At 36.4% G+C, this 18,233-nt stretch overlaps 1 protein-coding gene across 4 annotated transcripts in view; it reads left to right on the forward strand.

The window, feature by feature from the left end:
• The window catches only part of MFF (mitochondrial fission factor), a 140,243-nt gene that overhangs the window by 16,589 nt on the left and 105,421 nt on the right, over window positions 1–18,233 (forward strand). For 3 of the 4 annotated variants that reach the window (XM_053709839.1, XM_053709841.1, XM_053709842.1), the window contains exons 2-4: window positions 4,456–4,673; window positions 6,933–7,096; window positions 7,341–7,429. In XM_053709839.1, coding sequence (XP_053565814.1) covers window positions 4,457–4,673; window positions 6,933–7,096; window positions 7,341–7,429 — 470 coding nt within the window. In that variant the 5' untranslated portion in view covers window position 4,456. Of the gene's footprint in view, window positions 1–13; window positions 90–4,455; window positions 4,674–6,932; window positions 7,097–7,340; window positions 7,430–18,233 lie in introns of those variants that run through there. The other variant, XM_053709840.1, reaches the window with a different exon arrangement.

Consider the following 18,233-nt stretch of genomic DNA (forward strand, 5'->3'; position numbering starts at 1 on the left):
TCTGCGATCATGTGCACAAACCGCTTCCGGAATACGGTGGCTGGATAGGGTCATCCATTGAAGATCGTTAACATCAAGAAGAAAAAGCCGTGAGTTATATATAACAAATAATATTTTAATTATGTATATACTTTGTACACACCGAGTGACCATGTAATTCATGCATCAACCTACTGTCTACTAAATAGGACTGCAGCGCTTGTCACACAGTGTGTTGTAGTCAGGTGATTGTGTCATGACTCATGGGTAGGACGACACCATTAAGACCCCAATATTAGGCACTCAGACCCAGTATACTTTGCATTTCAATAGGACATGCACTTCTGCTAGATTCGCTGCATGATAACAGATATGGAGGGATGGACCGTTCATCATGCAGATTTGTGCTTTCCGTTTTTATTGTTTATGGTTCACATCTTTATCCTTGGTTGTGAAATGAGCAGTGAAACAGAGCATGTCCAATAAACAGAGAGTAGATAAATAAATACTCAAGGATTTAATATATGTATTTTTTTTTAAAGCTCTACTAAGATGGTAATGAAAACCTAAATGAAATACACATATAGTTTGATAGTGTTCACATGTATAGGGTGATTTTGTGAGTGTAACATAAAACCATAATCTTTATTAATGTTCAAATAAAATAAAAAAAGAAAACTTCAAAACAATCTCACACATGTGACCTAACTGATGATACAGTGTAAACATTACAGCCTGAGCTGAGTTGGGATAAAATATCTCTAATCAGGTAATTAGTAAGAGGTCTCAGAGTGTTATAACTATTAATATAAAGCCAACACAATACATTTGAACACTATTAAACTATATGTGTCTATATCAATTGCACAACCTAGAGTGCTGTATATATGTATCCTTTTTAGGGGGTCTATACCACCTATTTTATTAAATAGCGCAATTTGATACATAGCTAGAAGAGTATAGATATAATACTCCATAGTTAAGGATTTAGTAAGTCCTAGAAATTAATTGGGTAGTGCCATTGGTATTTTTCTAGAAATAGTTTAATGATGCATATCATGTATATGTGAATTCATCTTGATCACAACATACACAATAATAGTTGGTCTAGTCCATTGCGATTCACTGGAGTTGCGAAATAAATTTGCCATGTTTTTTTACATTAACCACAGATAACTGACTGTGAAAGTGATGATAAAAAAAGTAGAATATTTTATAGTAAGATTTTTCTCTCCTTGATCTGATGTCAAATCGCGATTTATGATTATTAATTTATATATATATATATATACACACACGATATAAAAAGTCTACACACCCCTGTTAAAATGTCAGGTTTCTGTGATGTAAAAAAATGAGACAAAGATAAATAATTTCAGAACTTTTTCCACCTTTAATGTGACCCATAAACTGTACAACTCAATTGAAAAACAAACTGAAATCTTTTAGGTAAAGGGAAATAAAAAAACTAAAATAATATGGTTGCATAAGTGTGAACACCCTTAAACTAATACTTTATTGAAGCACCTTTTGATTTTATTACAGCACTCAGTCTTTTTGGGTATGAGTTTTTCAGCATGGCACATTTTGACTTGGCAAGATTTGCCCACTCTTCTTTGCAAAAACACTCTAAATCTGTCAGAATACGAGGGCATCTCCTGTTTACAGCCCTTTTCAGATCACCCCACAGATTTTGAATTGGATTCAGGTCTGGGCTCTGGCTGGGCCATCCCAAAACTTTAATCTTCGTCTGGTGAAGCCATTCCTTTGTTGATTTGGATGTATGCTTTGGGTCGTTGTCATGCAAAGCATGATGCTGCCACCACCATGCTTCACTGTGGGTATGTTGTTCTTTTGGGGATATGCAGTGTTTTTGCGGCAAACATATCTTTTGGAATTATGGCCACAAAGTTCAACTTTGGTTTCCTCAGACCAGAACACCTTTTGCAACATGCTTTTGGGAAACTTCAGATGTGTTTTTGCAAAAGGTAGCCTGCCTTGGATGTTTTTCTTCGTAAGAAAAGGCTTTCGTCTTGCCACTCTACCCCATAGCCCAGACATATGAAGAATACGGGCGATTGTTGTCACATGTACCACACAGCCAGTACTTGCCAGATATTCCTGCAGCTCCTTTAATGTTGCTGTAGGCCTCTTGGCAGCCTCCCAGACCAGTTTTCTTCTCGTCTTTTCATCAATGTTGGAGGGACGTCCAATTCTTGGTAATGTCACTGTTGCACCATATTTTCTTCACTGTGTTCCATGGTATATCTAATGCCGTGAAAATTCTTTTGTACCATTCTCCTGACTGATACCTTTTAAGAATGAGATCCCTCTGATGCTTTAGACGCTCTCTGCGGACCATTGCTTTTGATGTAGGATGCGACTAACAAAATGTCAGGAAAGACCTACTAGAACAGCTAAACTTTATTTGGGGTTAATCAGAGGCACTTTAAATGATGACAGGTGTGTACTGACTCCTATTTAACATGATTTTGAATGTGATTGCTTAATTCTGAACACAGCTACATCCCCGGTTATAAAAGGGTGTTCACACTTATGCAACCATATTATTTTATTTTTATTTCTCTTTACCTAAAAGATTTCAGTTTGTTTTTCAATTGAGTTGTACAGTTTAGGTCACATTAAAGGTGGAAAAAGTTCTGAAATGATTTATCTTTGTCTCATTTTTTTACATCACAGAAATCTGACATTTTAACAGGGGTGCGTAGACTTTTTATATCCACTGTGTGTGTGTATGTATGTGTATATATATTTATATGTTGATGTTTTTGGGCAATGTGGAGCAGGTTCGCATAAGTGAGCCTGCCACATATTTTAATGAGCATAAACGGCTTCTTTTTCCTCTCCGCAAACCTCAGCGGTGGCGAGATAAATCACTCTCTGACACTCGCTAGTTTAGGTTGATTGATATGCCCTGCTCCAGCGCAACTAGGGTTGGAATTGCACAACAAAATAGTGGTGTTTGCAAGCGGATAAATCGCTACTTGTGAACCTGTCCGCCTGCAGGAATGGTACATTTTGCCCATCAGTGCATTATTATAGCTGTGAATTTAGCACTACATGTGTTGTTAAACTTCTTGGTGGACGATCACACAGAAAAGTCAACACAGAGTGAGCCACAGAATATTCTAAGCAAGGTCTAGTACAGCTAAAACTAAGATTTATGGCACAGGGATTATGAGATCTGGTATTTTTCAAAGCAAAGTTTTCTTTCATGCTTCAGGTATAGCATAATACAATTTTAAATTCTATTACAATTCTTTTTATTATCATATTGTATTAATTCTCTTGGTATCCTTTGTTGAAGGAGCAGAAATGCACTACTGGTAGCTAGATGAACACATCAAGTAGGCCAATGACAAGAGGCATATATTTGTAGCCACCTATCACAAGCTAGCTCCCAGTAGTAGATTATTGCTTCTAAGACTAACCATGAATGCTTTTCAACAAATGATACCAAGAGAATGAAGCAAGTAAGATAATAGAAGTAAATTGGATAGTTGTTTAAAATTGCCTGCTCCATCCAAATCACGAACAATTCATTTTTACTTTACTGCCCCTTTAAGGGTACATCCACAACGTCTCCCTTACCACAGTCCTTGCATGCAGTGAATTAAGATGATGTTAACCTACCACTGACCACAGATGCTTTAAAGGAACATGAAAGTCAAAATTAAAATTTAATAATTCATAAGGAGCATGGGATTTGAAGACACTGCATCCATTATTAAAAAGCATACCTAGGTAGGCTCAGGAGCACTACTGGGCGCTAGCTAATGATTGGTAGCTACCTGCATATTGTTCTCCAGATGTGTTCAGCTATATCCCAGTAGTGCATTGCTGATCTGGAGCTGATTTTAACTATGTATTTAACCCCTTTGTAGGGGTTTAAGAGACTGTTATATCCACGCAATAATAATAAAAAAAATAAAATAACCCAGAGCATTTTCTTTTTGCACTTTGTCCCTTTAATACATAACAACAATATTTCAGCTTGTATGTGTTTAGTTGTATGATGATGGGATAGATTTGTTTCTTCAATAAATTACTATTAGTAGCTGTTATTGTTCTATTTTTTCAAATGTCACTCTAATTCCTGTTATTTCTCACATTGCTTGCTGCTAAGCCACGGAGACTTGCTTTACTAGAGGGTAAAATGTGCCATAGCTCTTTTTCTTAGCATCGGGGACCTACTATCCTTCTGCCATTACAGAGTATTAATAATTAACATGCATTTGATTGTTTAGTATTGTCCCTTCTCATTACATTTTAAACACGACTGCACATAATAACAAGCATATTAGTTTGAGGAAAGATTCCTCCTTTTTACATAGGTATGAAATATAAATAAGAACACACCCATTTGTAAAGTGCTGTTTGTTTTATATACATAGAGATCAGCAAATGGATAATTTTTCTGTCTAAAGGATTGATGGGAAATATTATTCTCTTTAGGATGAACGGGACAGGATTCTCACCTCCCGCCGCAGAGATGGCCGAGATAAATCGCATGCAGTATCAAATTGAATATACAGAGGCGATAAGTCAGAAGATGAGAGTCCCAGAAAAGCTCAAAGTGGCTTCAAACAGCGCAGAATCGGATACTAAAAATCAGTTTCACATGCCTGTTTCTGGCGTTATGATGCAAGTTCCAGAGAGGATTTTGGTGTCCGGTTAGTGATAGCTGACATAATAATAATTCTGTAAATGAGCATATGGGAATGTATGAAGAGTACATTTGACGACAAAAGAAAATCAAAGCCTATAAAAATGTGAAAATGAAGGACAGAGGGAAATAGGGAAACAAAGGAGCAAAAGAGCCCAGATATTCCAAAATACTCTACTTAAACCTGTGTCCAATTTCCCCTTAATGACTTCATTAGCATCTCTTAACCCTCATATGGGCACATAGTGCCTTAACTTCTATGCTGGACCAAAATCCAAAAGTTTAAAATTCATTCTATGCGTTGTTTTTGTGAAGTAAAATAGGGGAAATGTGTGTACTGGAGGTAAAAACCAGACTCTGATTTACTCCAAAGGATATGGTGGAGTCCATGTGGAAAGCTTCTAGGGCTGTTTACATTTGGTATGAGGCTAGTTTCTTACTGCAAATGCTGTACAGTCTTCTAGCACCCCTCTTCCTTCTGATGTACCTAAAAGTGGTGCTGATCAAGGCACCTTCTGAAAACTAGTAGGGAAATTAAATTATTCATCTCATGACCCCAGATTTAGAACTTTTTTTTTTTTCTTTCTGCAATTAAATTTTTCTGCAGGTTATTTTTAAATTAGGCAGTTACACTAAGGCACCAATTAAATGTGTGTTGGTTAACTGGAGAATAAAGCAATTTTAAAAGTTTTATTATATATTGTAGCAGTTGAATATTGGGTTGCAAATTAGCTGCAGACAAATAAATACATTGTAAAATATCTCTTGCATAAATTTGTTTCCTTTTCTCTTACTCTAACATAGAAATGTAGCAATAATAAAGACGAATTGCTCATAAGAATGTCTTACATTCAGATAAAACTGCTTTGCAGACTGGGAAAGGCTAAGGGGCGGGTCTGAAAAAATTCTGAGAACCAGTCAACAATCAATGTGCTGCTGCTTCGCAGTTCTACTGCATATTTGACTGTTCACTTCAAACAGCACTTTACTGTGGATGCACTGTGTTAAGAAAAGCTTACACAGTGCAGCCAGAACACAGCTCTGTTTGAAAAAGCAGGAATGAAAGCTTAGTAGTCGGCTATTTTTGGTTTAGAACCCTGGATAGCTCTTGCTGATTGGTGGCTACATTTAGCCACCAATCGGCAAGCTCTACCCAGGTTCTGAACCAAAAATGGGCCGGCTCCTAAGTTTACATTCCTGCTTTTTAAATAAAGATACCAAGATACAAAGAAAAATTGATAATAGGAGTAAATTTGAAAGTTGCTTAAAATTGGATGCTCTATCTAAATCATGAAAGAAAAAATTTGGGTTTCATATCCCGTTTAAAGCTCATCCTTCTAGAGCAGTTTCTACTTTTTAAACATCCAAAGCAGACATATATTTTTCTGAGAACTTCTGTAAAGCTACAGTGTATAGGTTTTGAAACAATATAATTTAGTCTTAACAGAGAAGCACTCTTCCAAAATGTTAGAGAAGTAAATGTTCTCTATTCTATATTTGCATGTGAACGTATTATTTATCAGTTTCTTCAGAATAACAACTGAATTCAATTTATATATATATATATATATATATATATATATATATATATACACATACATATATATATATATACACATACATATACACATATATATATATATATATATATATATATATATATATATATATATATACAGGTAGCCCTCAGTTTACGCCGGGGTTAGGTTCCAGAAGGAATGGTTGTAAATCGAAACCGTTGTAAATTGAAACCCAGTTTATAATGTAAGTCAATGGGAAGTGAGGGAGATAGGTTCCAGGCCCCTCTCAAAATTGTCATAAGTAACACCTAATACATTATTTTTAAAGCTTTGAAATGAAGACTTTAAATGCTAAACAGCATTATAAACCAAATAAAATAATCACACAACAAAGACTTCACTTGCATTTTCTGCAAACAGTTCTTTCTATGCCTTCCAATCCGGACTGATTTATAGACAGGAAGATCTTGTTCCTTTGAAATCTGCTCGATAGCTCAGGTCTGATTAATTTCAGCTTGCTTGTCTTTGCTACAACACAAGCAGACAGCTCCACCTACTGACTATTTTAATAAATGCACTGCTTCTCAATGCTTTTCAAAAGCAGTCACATGACTGGAAAAAAAGGTTGTTATTCTGAAACGGTGTAAATTGAACCGTTGTAAAATGAGGGCCACCTGTATATATGTATATGTGTGTGTGTGTGTGTTATGTATGTGTTTTTGATATATAATTTTGTTCTTTCTCAGGTCACAGTGAAGAAGCATCCTTTTCAAGACCTCCAGACTTAGATCTTATCCAGACCACTCCATTTGAGCCATTGGCTTTGAAAACACCTCCTCGGGTCTTAACTCTCAGCGAGAGGCCATTGGACTTTCTTGACTTAGAGAGACCCACACCACACAGCGATGAGGCAAGTGATACCATTTTTTTTATATTTGATCTAAGAAAATTAAATTTAAGTACACTAAAAAATAATCACGTCATATATTTCTTGCCTTCACAAAGACAATAAGAGAGGGATTCAGTCTACATATAAAATGCTTTACATCCTGTCTTTTCACATTTTGTGATAGCATGAGAAAGATGGGTCCTGTTTATTCATGACTTGATCTGATTATGAATTACTTTAATGGCTGCTGTGTATCAATTCACAGCCCCGGAGTATTGGACGTCAAAAAAGAGAAAGATCTGTGAGTGAAAATTCCACAAGGCAAAACGGGCAGTTGGTCAGACACGACTCCACGTAAGTCCACATCCTGCTTCCCTTTTTTAGATTTTTATTTTTTTTGGTCTGATCTCTATTTTAAATGCCATGTCTATTTAAACTGAGGAATTCTCAGTGATGACTTAAAGGGACATAATACTCGTATGCGAAATCACTTGAAAGTGATGCAGCATAACTGTTAAAAGCTGACATGAAAATATCACCTGAACATCTCTATGTAAAAAAGGGAAGATAATTTACCTCAACATTTCTTCACCTCACTGGAGTAAGTGCTCTGTGAACAGTTATAGCTGCTGTAAAGCTGCAAGTTGAAGAACAATAGCCAATCAACATCAGCAGTGCTGAGATCTTGCATTGCTTTGCTGTGATCTCATGAGATTTCAATTAAATCTCATGAGGTTTCACAGTAAACTTCCTTAAACTGAATAGGAAAATAACAATACTGTGCTTGCACATGCTAGATGCACACGCCCTTGGAAGTCCTGGGACTAAAGTCTTGTTACAGTGGGGTGTGAATACTAATTATGAGGTAAAATATCTTCCTTTTTTTATATAGAGATGTTCAGGTGATATTTTCTAGTCAGCTTTTTATAGCTATGCACATCACTTTCAAGTGCTTTAACATTTGGGTCCCTTTTTAATTATTGTAATTCAAACTGAGTTTATAAGTATGGGGTACGAGCAGCATATGTACCTGTCATATTTAATGTACACAGTAAACCTCATATAATTTCAAAATACCTAATATCATACTGAATAGTGCAAAATTACAAGAAAACTTTATTTTTCTTATGTAAAATTAGTTAAATAGCCTTGGTGAGTGGACTGTACAGTGGCATTTGTAATACTGACAAAGTATCTAATAGAATCTCGCCGGCCAAGAGAGCTTTAGAGAATTGAGCCCTGCCTTACTGCATAGAATGTATCTAGTGCTCGTACAGAATAAAGCATGCGTTTAGTGATAGGAATATAAAAACACAAGCACAAATGTTTGCAAAAAGCTCTTTTAAAAAGGCCTTGTTTGGTATGTTTGCGCCTTTCAAAATATGTTATTTTTTTTATCTTATCTTTATTTGAATACGTTTTAAAGGGACACTGAACACAAATTTTTTCTTTCATGATTCAGATAGAGCATGCAATTTTAAGCAACTTTCTAATTTATTCCTATTATCTTTTTTTTTTTTTTTTCTCTTGCTATCTTTATTTGAATCTAAGCTAAGGAGCCGGCCCAGTTTTGATTCAGCACCTGGGTTGCGCTTGGTGATTAGTGGCTAAATGTACCCACCAATCAGCAAGGGTTATCCAGGGTGCTGAATCAAAATTGAGCCGGCTCCTTAGCTTAGATTCCTGATTTTTCAAATAAAGACAGCAAGAGAACGAAGAAAAGTTTATAATAGGAGTAAATTAGAAAGTTGCTTAAAATTGCATGCTCTATCTGAATCATGATAGAAAAAAATAGCATTTTTAGTGTCCCTTTAAAACGTATTCAAATGAAGATAAGAAGAAAAAAATAACACATTTTGAAAGGCGCAAACATAACAAACAAGACCTTTTTAAAAGAGCTTTTTGCAAACATTATACATGAATACTTAAAAAATAAATAAATGGACAGTAAACACCTTGTAATGATAAGACATTTCTGTTATGTTTCTACTGAAAAACAGATTAGCCTAGTCTTAAAGGGACAATAAATGTTAGGAAAAATGTTACTATGTGCGCAATTATGTAACATGAGGATAGCCTTTTGTATTTTTTTTGTAAATGACTAATTTGTCACCTAAAACTATATTTACCTCTAGTGCGAAGCCATCCTCTTCTGTGCAGCTATTTTTTCAAATGGCTCGTCACAAGCTAACTGTCTAATCACAGCGAGCCATAGTGTGCTCCCGCGCTAGTGCAACAGCATTACCTAGCGTGGGAGCACACTTCATGTTGTTCAATGGTGCAATAAGGTTTGCTGTGATAGGCAGTGAGACCATGACGTTCTATTTGAAAAATCTGCCGCCCAGAAGAGGACAGCTTTGCACTAGAGGTAAGTATAGTTTTAGGTGACAAGGCTTTTACAAATAAAAAAAACACAAAAAACTACCCTCATGTTCCATAATTCTGCATATAGTGCAGAATTGTGTAACGTTTTTCCTAATGTTTACTGTCCCTTTAATGTTTTTAAGGTAAATTGACCCCTTCCCACCCTTAGGACGTTCTATGCCATCCTAACCGCACTTAGCTTTAACGCCCTTAGGACGGCAGAGAACATCCTAGCTTTTTGGCTGTATTGAAGCCAAAGGCAAGTCCTGAATGGGCTGGAGGGCGTACCTAGCCTCATAGGCACTCCCCCCCCCCCCCCCCCCAGACAAGATCTTATCATTGAAATCACGCAATTGCATGAACAAGTGCATGATTTCACTTTTTAACTTATTTGTTTACATTGGAACTTTGTTCCAATGTAGACAAATAAGTCAGGGCGGGAAGGGGTTAATATCCTTATTTTATTTATTTTTTACTGCAATTATTTATCAGTAACCAAGGTCCAACCACCATTTTCCTTATTTGGAGGAGCCAGTCTGGGCTTTAGTCCCCAGACAACAAGGGTAGACATGGCTATAATGTTCTAATACATTGTTTTACAGTTGTTATCTGATAAATTGAATTAGGGACAGATATATAGCAGAGTTAGCCTTGAGAAGTCAGCGGTTGCAGTTTAAGTTCTGGTAAATTTCATGAAAATTAGGCGAAACAAATAAAGTATCTTGCAAAGTTGTTTCATTATGAACAACTATTCTCCATGTAAGCCCCATATAAACCAATAGAAATATTTATACTGCACCACTAGTAGATTTAACGCCCCTCTTCAAGAAACTGTCATGGAAGAAAATAGATCTACGTTTTCATTGTTTTTGTGCTTCTATTGTCGCTCTTCCTTAACCCCTTAAGGACCACAGCACTTTTCCATTTTCTGTCCGTTTGGGACCAGGGCTATTTTCACATTTCTGCTGTGTTTGTGTTTAGCTGTATTTTTCCTCTTACTCATTTACTGTACCCACACATATTATATACCATTTTTCGCTATTAAATTGACTTTCTAAAGATACCCTTATTTTCATCATATCTTATAATTTACTATAAAAACATATGAAATATGAGGAAAAAATGGGGGGAAAACACACTTTTGCTAACTTTGACCCCCAAAGTCTGTTACACATCTACAACCACCAAAAAACACCCATTCTAAATAGTTTCTAAATTTTGTCCTGAGTTTAGAAATACCCAATGTTTACAAGTAGCACTTTGCTATTTCCAAACCACTTTTTTTTAAAATTAGTGATAGTTACATTGGAACCCTGATATCTGTCAGGAATCCCTGAATATCCCTTGACATGTATATATTTCTTTTTAGAAGACAACCCAAAGTATTGATCTAGGCCCATTTTGGTATATTTCATGCCACCATTTCACCGCCAAATGCGATCAAATAAAAAAGCTGTCTGCCAGTACCCAGTTTGAAATAAAATGTTTTGTTTTTTTTAATGTTTTTTTATTAAAAAATTATTCAATGTTTTCTGTAGTGTAGCTGCCCCCTCTCAACATCCAACCCCCTTCCAGATCCCTTTAACTTTAAATTCCCACCCTCCCCAGTCCTCTCTTCCACCTTATTCGTAACATTTATTGTGCCATAGTGTAGGGTTCTCGCATGCGATCTCGCCTCCCTGCATCAGCTCCCACCTACCAACGATCACGGCCATCGATGGCCGATGCAGAGAGGGCCGCAGAGTGGCTCTCTCTGCATCGGACTGCTAGAAAATGTTATTGCAGGATGCCTCAATATTGAGGCATCACTGCAATAACATGAAAGCGATCAGGATCGCTTCCACCGCTTTCAAACACCAACGACGTACAGGGTACATCTGTTAAGGACCTTTTTTTGTAGGACATACCCTGTACGTTGTTGGTCCTTAAGGGGTTAATGTAATATTTTTGTGCCCCAAAATATATTATTTTTGTGCTCTGTTCTATATTATTTTTGCACTCCGTTATATATTATTTTTGGGCCTCAATATACAGTATTATTGCGCTTTGTTATATATTATTTTAGTGCTTTGTAGAGCCCTTTTTTATAACATTGCTTCTACAACTGCTAGAGAATAGATTTCTAATGCTGTTTTCCACAGTAGATATGGAGAAGTTTAATGCAGGAACTTGCAGGAGAACTTTCAATTCTCTATAGGAGAAAATAATGAATGAGGAGTACTATAAGACATCCGACTAAAAGGATCTAATTTAACCCTTTTTTTGGAGCAGTTGTTCTCCAAGGCAAATGGGAACAGAGTAGGATAATTTTAGTCGAACTTGCCCAATTTTAGACGTATTTTTGAATGATAAATAGGGGAATTATTTCTCATGCATGTTTTTAGGAGAATAGCAATGATAAATCTTGCCATTTATATACAAATCTCAAGGTGTTTACTGATAACTCCTACATTAGGCAACAATACACAGAGGTAAATATTTGTTCCTACCCTACAACAAAGTGTAAAATCTATTAAAGTATGGAGAGCACAGTTCTAGAATGAGCTGATGAGTCTCTCTTATTTTATTGTGTGCGCATAAACTGAGTAAACTAACACACCTGTCTGTTGTACTTCCTTACTGTCAAATTTATATAAACTGTCTACAGATAATTACTGTATTAAAAAGACACATAATTTTCTCACATGAACCTATTTATTTGGGTGTAACAGTGTTCTAAAGTGTTGCAAAGGCTTGATCGACAGTGAAGGGGTTAAGATGCACGCTTTAGTGGTTACCTCTTAGACCTTACACCTGCTTGTGAGCCTGATGTATATATTTATATGTATTTTATTAATTCCACCAGCTTGGCTCCCTTTTTTAATTAGTAACTAACCATTGATTCATTTACTACCAGATGGCCCCTATACCTCCTACCCTATAAAATGAGTATAAAAATAGTAATTTCCACATTTTATTTCTTGTTTGCTTCTTGGAACTGTTCCCATTTAACTTCCCTATTGCTTCATATCACCTCTCTGCATAGCTCTTTCTATAGCTCAGTATAAATGTATCTATATAACTCGTATTCCTTCTGACAATTCCTCTTTGTAATTGCCCCTATTCTTTCCATATAGTTTTCTATATACATAACCTATTCCTTTTTGTTTTTGTAACTATTCTCTTTAAAGGGATAGTAAACCCAAATATTTTCTTTCATGATTCAGTTAGAGCATGCAATTTTAAGCAACTTTCTAATTTACTCCTATTATTAATTTTTCTTTGTTCTTTTGCTATCTTTATTTGAAAAAGCAGGAATGAAAGCTTTGGAGCGGGCCTATTTTTGGTTCAGTACCCTTGATCGGGCTTGCTGATTGGTGGCTACATTTAGCCATCCAATCAGTAGTATTGAGCTTTGGTTTACAGACAAATATAAGAAAAGGAAGCAAGTATATGTACACAAAATAGCATAATGAGATCTAATTTTACCGGCAAGCTGCACCCATTTCAGTAAGTTGTGGTTTCAAAGCACAAATAAACCTAAAAATGCAATTTCTCATACATTTTATACTCTGCAGTTAGTATAACAAGTCATTTGAAATACATTAAGGGAAAAACAATTTTACAGTATACTGTCCCTTTAAGCGATCCAAAGCACAAATTAATTGCATAATTTAACATAAATTGGTTTAAGCACAATTTGTGCAACAAACATTGAGAGAAATATTTGCTAAGTTTAACTTAATATTGGATTACATTTTAGCAGGTTGGGCAGTAAAATAAGCCAGGTGGTTTGCTCATTGACAAGGTCCTAGGGAGAACACTGAAAGTTCTTTGTAGTAAAGCTATCAGATTTCGGGCACCACTATGAATGTATGTAGATGGGACACATGGCAATGAATACACAGCAAATGTAATATTTCAATAAGGGTATGAGTAGGAGAATATACAGACAATATAGGCCCTCTGCATTAATTTGAAGTGAAATTAGGAAGCTCAGTTTTACATCTGTTACATGTGACATTGCAGCAGGAGATGGTTGGGACAGAGTGATCATGCACCCTATCCCTAAGACTTGCTTTCAAGAGGCAAATATCTGTCTACAGCCAGTCATTTTTAAAGGCCTATAAACAACTTAAAGGGCCAAGATACCCACATTTTTTCTTTCATGATTTAGAAAGAGAATGCATTTTTAAACATCTTTCTAATTTACTTCTATTATCAAATATGTTTTATTCTCTTGATATTCATTGCTGAAAAGCATATCTAGATATGCTCAGTAGCTGCTGATTGGTTGCTGCACATAGAAGCCTCATGTGATTGGCTCACCCATGTGCATTGCTTTTTCTTCAAATAAGGATATCTAAAAAATGAAGCAAAATAAATAATAGAAGTAAATTGTAATGTTGTTTAAATTAGTATGTTCTATCTGAATCATGAAAGAAAGATTATGGGTTTAGTGGCCCTTTAAAGTGAATGTAAACTTTCACCAATTAGTGCCCGGTTTTTAAATATACTATTAATAACAGGGGCACTTTCATTGATGAAAGTTTACATTGCACCGTATTTTACAAATACTTACCTTTTACTTCTTCAAAGTTGGATTGGTATCCCCTGCCGGCAGGTCCTCTATTAATACGTCACCAGTGACGAAACTGACTTCCTCCAATCACGGCAGGGCCTCACGAGATCGACGCTCTGGGGAGAAGCTGTGATTGGAGGAAGCCGGTTTAGTCATTGGTATTTATAGAGGACCTGCATGCGGGAGATGCTGATCCGGCTTTGAAGAAGTAGAAGGTAAGAATTTGTAAAAATACTGTGCAATGTAAACGTTCATAAATGAAAGTGCCCCTGTTTTTAATAGTATATTTAAAGGGCCACTGTAAGTAAATATTTTCTATGCCTGTTACTAACTAACTACCCCAAATACGCTTTTTATCAATAGCATTTCATTAACATATCTCTACCGTATATCAGAAATCTTGTCTGCAAATTTAATTGTTTTCCAAACTTACTCCGTGGGTATCCTTTTACTCTGTACCAATCCGTTTACAATACCTAGGTTTCAAAATGGCGCTTTAAACACAATTTCATTGGTTTAAGTATTTTGAACACACAGTGCTGTAAATAGTGGGCAGGATAACGTGACATCATCGGGGAATAAAAGATATAACTTTTATAACGTTATGAAACTTCGTTTTGGAGAAAATATAGGTCAGTAGGTTTTAATTAATGTTTATTAACTTTAATATGTTAGTTGTTTGGCTTAAAAATTATAACAGAAAGTAATCCTTTAAAAAAACGGGCACTAATTGGTGAAAGCTTACATTCACTTTAAGGTGCATGATTAAGTTTATACATTTTTTGCCATTAGATAAAATACTTCATCTTGTTACCAGGCAAGTTGCATTATGAAGTAGCCGGGTCACATTTTCTTTTTATTTATAAATGTTACTTAAAAGGGCATAAAACTTAATTTTTTTCTTTCTTTCATGGTTTCTTCAATTGACTTATATAAATATTTTTGTCTTGAAATCCTTTGTTAAAAAGCAGGTATGTAGGATTAGAAGCGTGCACATGTATGGAGCACCATAAGGCAAGATTTGCAAAAGTAGTTTTGTAAGAAAGTTACTGCCAGCTAGTGCTCAAAAGCACTCTTTCAAAACTGCTGCCATATAGTTCTCCAGACACATGCACGCTACCTACCTAGGTATTCTCTTTAACAAAGAAAACCATGAGAATGGAGTAAATTTGTTACTGTTTAATGTTATACTCTGTCTGAATCATGATAGAAAAAATGTGAGTTTTATGTTGCTTTAAAGGAACATGAAACCCCAATTTCTCTTGTTAGGTATATCCAGTCCACGGATCATCCATTACTTGTGGGATATTCTCCTTCCCAACAGGAAGTTGCAAGAGGATCACCCACAGCAGAGCTGCTATATAGCTCCTCCCCTAACTGCCATACCCAGTCATTCTCTTGCAAGCTCTCAACATAGCTGGAGGTAGTAAGAGGAAAGTGGTAAAATATAGTTAGTTTTTTCTTCAATCAAAAGTTTATTGTTTTTAAATGGTACCGGAGTGTACTATTTTTATCTCAGGCAGCATTTAGAAGAAGAATCTGCCTGCGTTTTTCTATGATCTTAGCAGAAGTAACTAAGATCCACTGCTATTCTCACATATGTCTGAGGAGTGAGGTAACTTCAGAGGGAGAATGGCGTGCAGGGTATCCTGCAATAAGGTATGTGCAGTTAAGTTTTTCTAGGGATGGAATTTGCTAGAAAATGCTGCTGATACCGGATTAATGTAAGTTAAAGCCTAAATACAGTGATTTAATAGCGACTAGTATCAGGCTTGCTATCAGAGGTATATACTCTGATTAATGTGCAATATAAAACATTTGCTGGCATGTTTAATCGTTTTTATATATGCTTTGGTGATAAAACTTATTGGGGCCTAGTTTTTTCCACATGGCTGGCTTTATTTTTGCCTAGAAACAGTTTCCTGAGGTTTTCCACTGTTATAGTATAAAAGTTACAGTTGGTGCAGTTAAAATTACAAACTGTGACATTCAGCTTCCCTCAGCAGTCCCCTGCATGCTATAGGACATCTCTGAAGGGCTCAAAAGGCTTCAAAAGTAGGAGCTGTGGCAGTTGTTATGACTGTTTAAAAAACATATTTTTCGTTTTGTTAATCTGTTTTTTGTATTAAGGGGTTAATCATCCATTTGCAAGTGGGTGCAATGCTCTGCTAACTTGTTACATACACTGTAAAAATTTCGTTAGTTTAACTGCCTTTTTTTCACTGTTATTTCAAATTTTGGCAAAATTTGTTTCTCTTAAAGGCACAGTAACGTTTTTTTTATATTGCTTGTTAACTTGATTTAAAGTGTTTTCCAAGCTTGCTAGTCTCATTGCTAGTCTGTATAAACATGTCTAACATAGAGGAAACTACTTGTTCATTATGTTTAAAAGCCATGGTGGAACCCCATAGGAGAATGTGTACTAAATGTATTGATTTCACTTTAAACAATAAAGATCAGCTGTTATCTTTAAAAGAATTATCACCAGAGGATTCTGACGAGGGGGAAGTTATGCCGACTAACTCTCCCCACGTGTCGGACCCTTTGACTCCCGCTCAAGGGACTCACGCTAAAATGGCGCCAAGTACATCAAAGACGCCCATAGCGATTACTTTGCAGGACATGGCGGCAATCATGGATAATACCCTGTCAGCGGTATTAGCCAGACTGCCTGAATTCAGAGGAAAGGGCGATAGCTCTGGGGTTAGACGTAATACAGAGCGCGCAGATGTTTTAAGGCCCATGTCTGATACTGCGTCACAATATGCAGAAGCTGAGGAAGAGCTTCAGTCTGTGGGTGACGTCTCTGACTCGGGGAAACCTGATTCAGATATGTCTACTTTTAAATTTACATATGCAAAACAGAATGAGAAGCAGTCTGCCAGGAACGAACAGCAGCATCAATAGCTTGTTCTATGGCCCGGTTACCACCTGGTAGTAGCTTCTTTCTGCCCAATTGTGCTTTTCACAGAGGAAAACTTTCCTGTAGTATATCAGTCTGATCCCGCCGACATGGTCAGTCCAGCCCCGAAATACCAGGCAATTCTCCTCTGAACAAGGAACATGACAACCCCAGACGATCGTTTCGGCCTCCTTTGGGCCTCGTCAGTGAGGTGTAGCCATATCCCTCTAAGCACATTGGGCAAGGAGTCCACGTCTGGTTTCCCCCATCACCTTTAGGGAGACTATCCCCAGGGTCATATTTACATATGCAAAACAGAATGAGAAGCAGTCTGCCAGGAACGAACAGCAGCATCAATAGCTTGTTCTATGGCCCGGTTACCACCTGGTAGTAGCTTCTTTCTGCCCAATTGTGCTTTTCACAGAGGAAAACTTTCCTGTAGTATATCAGTCTGATCCCGCCGACATGGGCCTCGCTTCCATTGAGTCGTTAAAAATGGAGCCGTAAGCTACCGAAGCGGCCGACAGCTAAAAGTAATTTACGGCTGCATTTTAGTACCAGGTTTCCATTGAAAAGATTAGCGTGTTGCGCGCAGTCGCTCTTTTCGTGTAGCTGTAAGTTAACGTGTTAACGCTTCCATCTGACGTCGGATTTCTTGAAAATCAATTAGTTGCTAAGGTAACCCGACCTTACGCTATAGAATTTACGTTTAACGTCTGTGCTTCTTACCTGTGATCGCTTCTCAAGAAAAATAAAAAAACACTTATCCATATTTTTAATAATCAAATACTATTTTCTAATATAATTATATTTAACACTTCATAAATATAAGTAATATTTCTTGCTGCCCTAGGCATAGGTCTAGTTTGCATTCTGTAGATATGTTCTTGCATATATTATTATATTTAAATATATACTGATATTTCTATTAGAATATAAGTTCAACTATTTCTATACATGAGACAACAATAAATATTACTTATAACAATTTATTTCTACATTAAAACACTTGCATTATTTGCAAGTTTTATAATTTCAATAGAAAATAGGTCTCAAAAAGCACAATTTTCCTCTTTTACACCTAGTTGAGCTGGGGGTAATATATCTCAATGTATCGACCGCCTCCGACAATGTATTAACGGTTAGCGCTTTCATTGGAAACCTGGTATAATTTATCGATTAACGGCTTCTATTACTTTCTATGGGACGCGAAGATCTTTTCGGCAGCCGAAGTCCGGCTGCCGATATCGAGGTATAACGCGCCATTGGAAACAGTCGATAAACGATATTGCTTCCGACAGCATATTTATCAGTTTGCGAGTGCACGCAAA

Source organism: Bombina bombina, chromosome 4 (assembly GCF_027579735.1).
Source record: "Bombina bombina isolate aBomBom1 chromosome 4, aBomBom1.pri, whole genome shotgun sequence".
Lineage (NCBI taxonomy): Eukaryota > Metazoa > Chordata > Amphibia > Anura > Bombinatoridae > Bombina > Bombina bombina.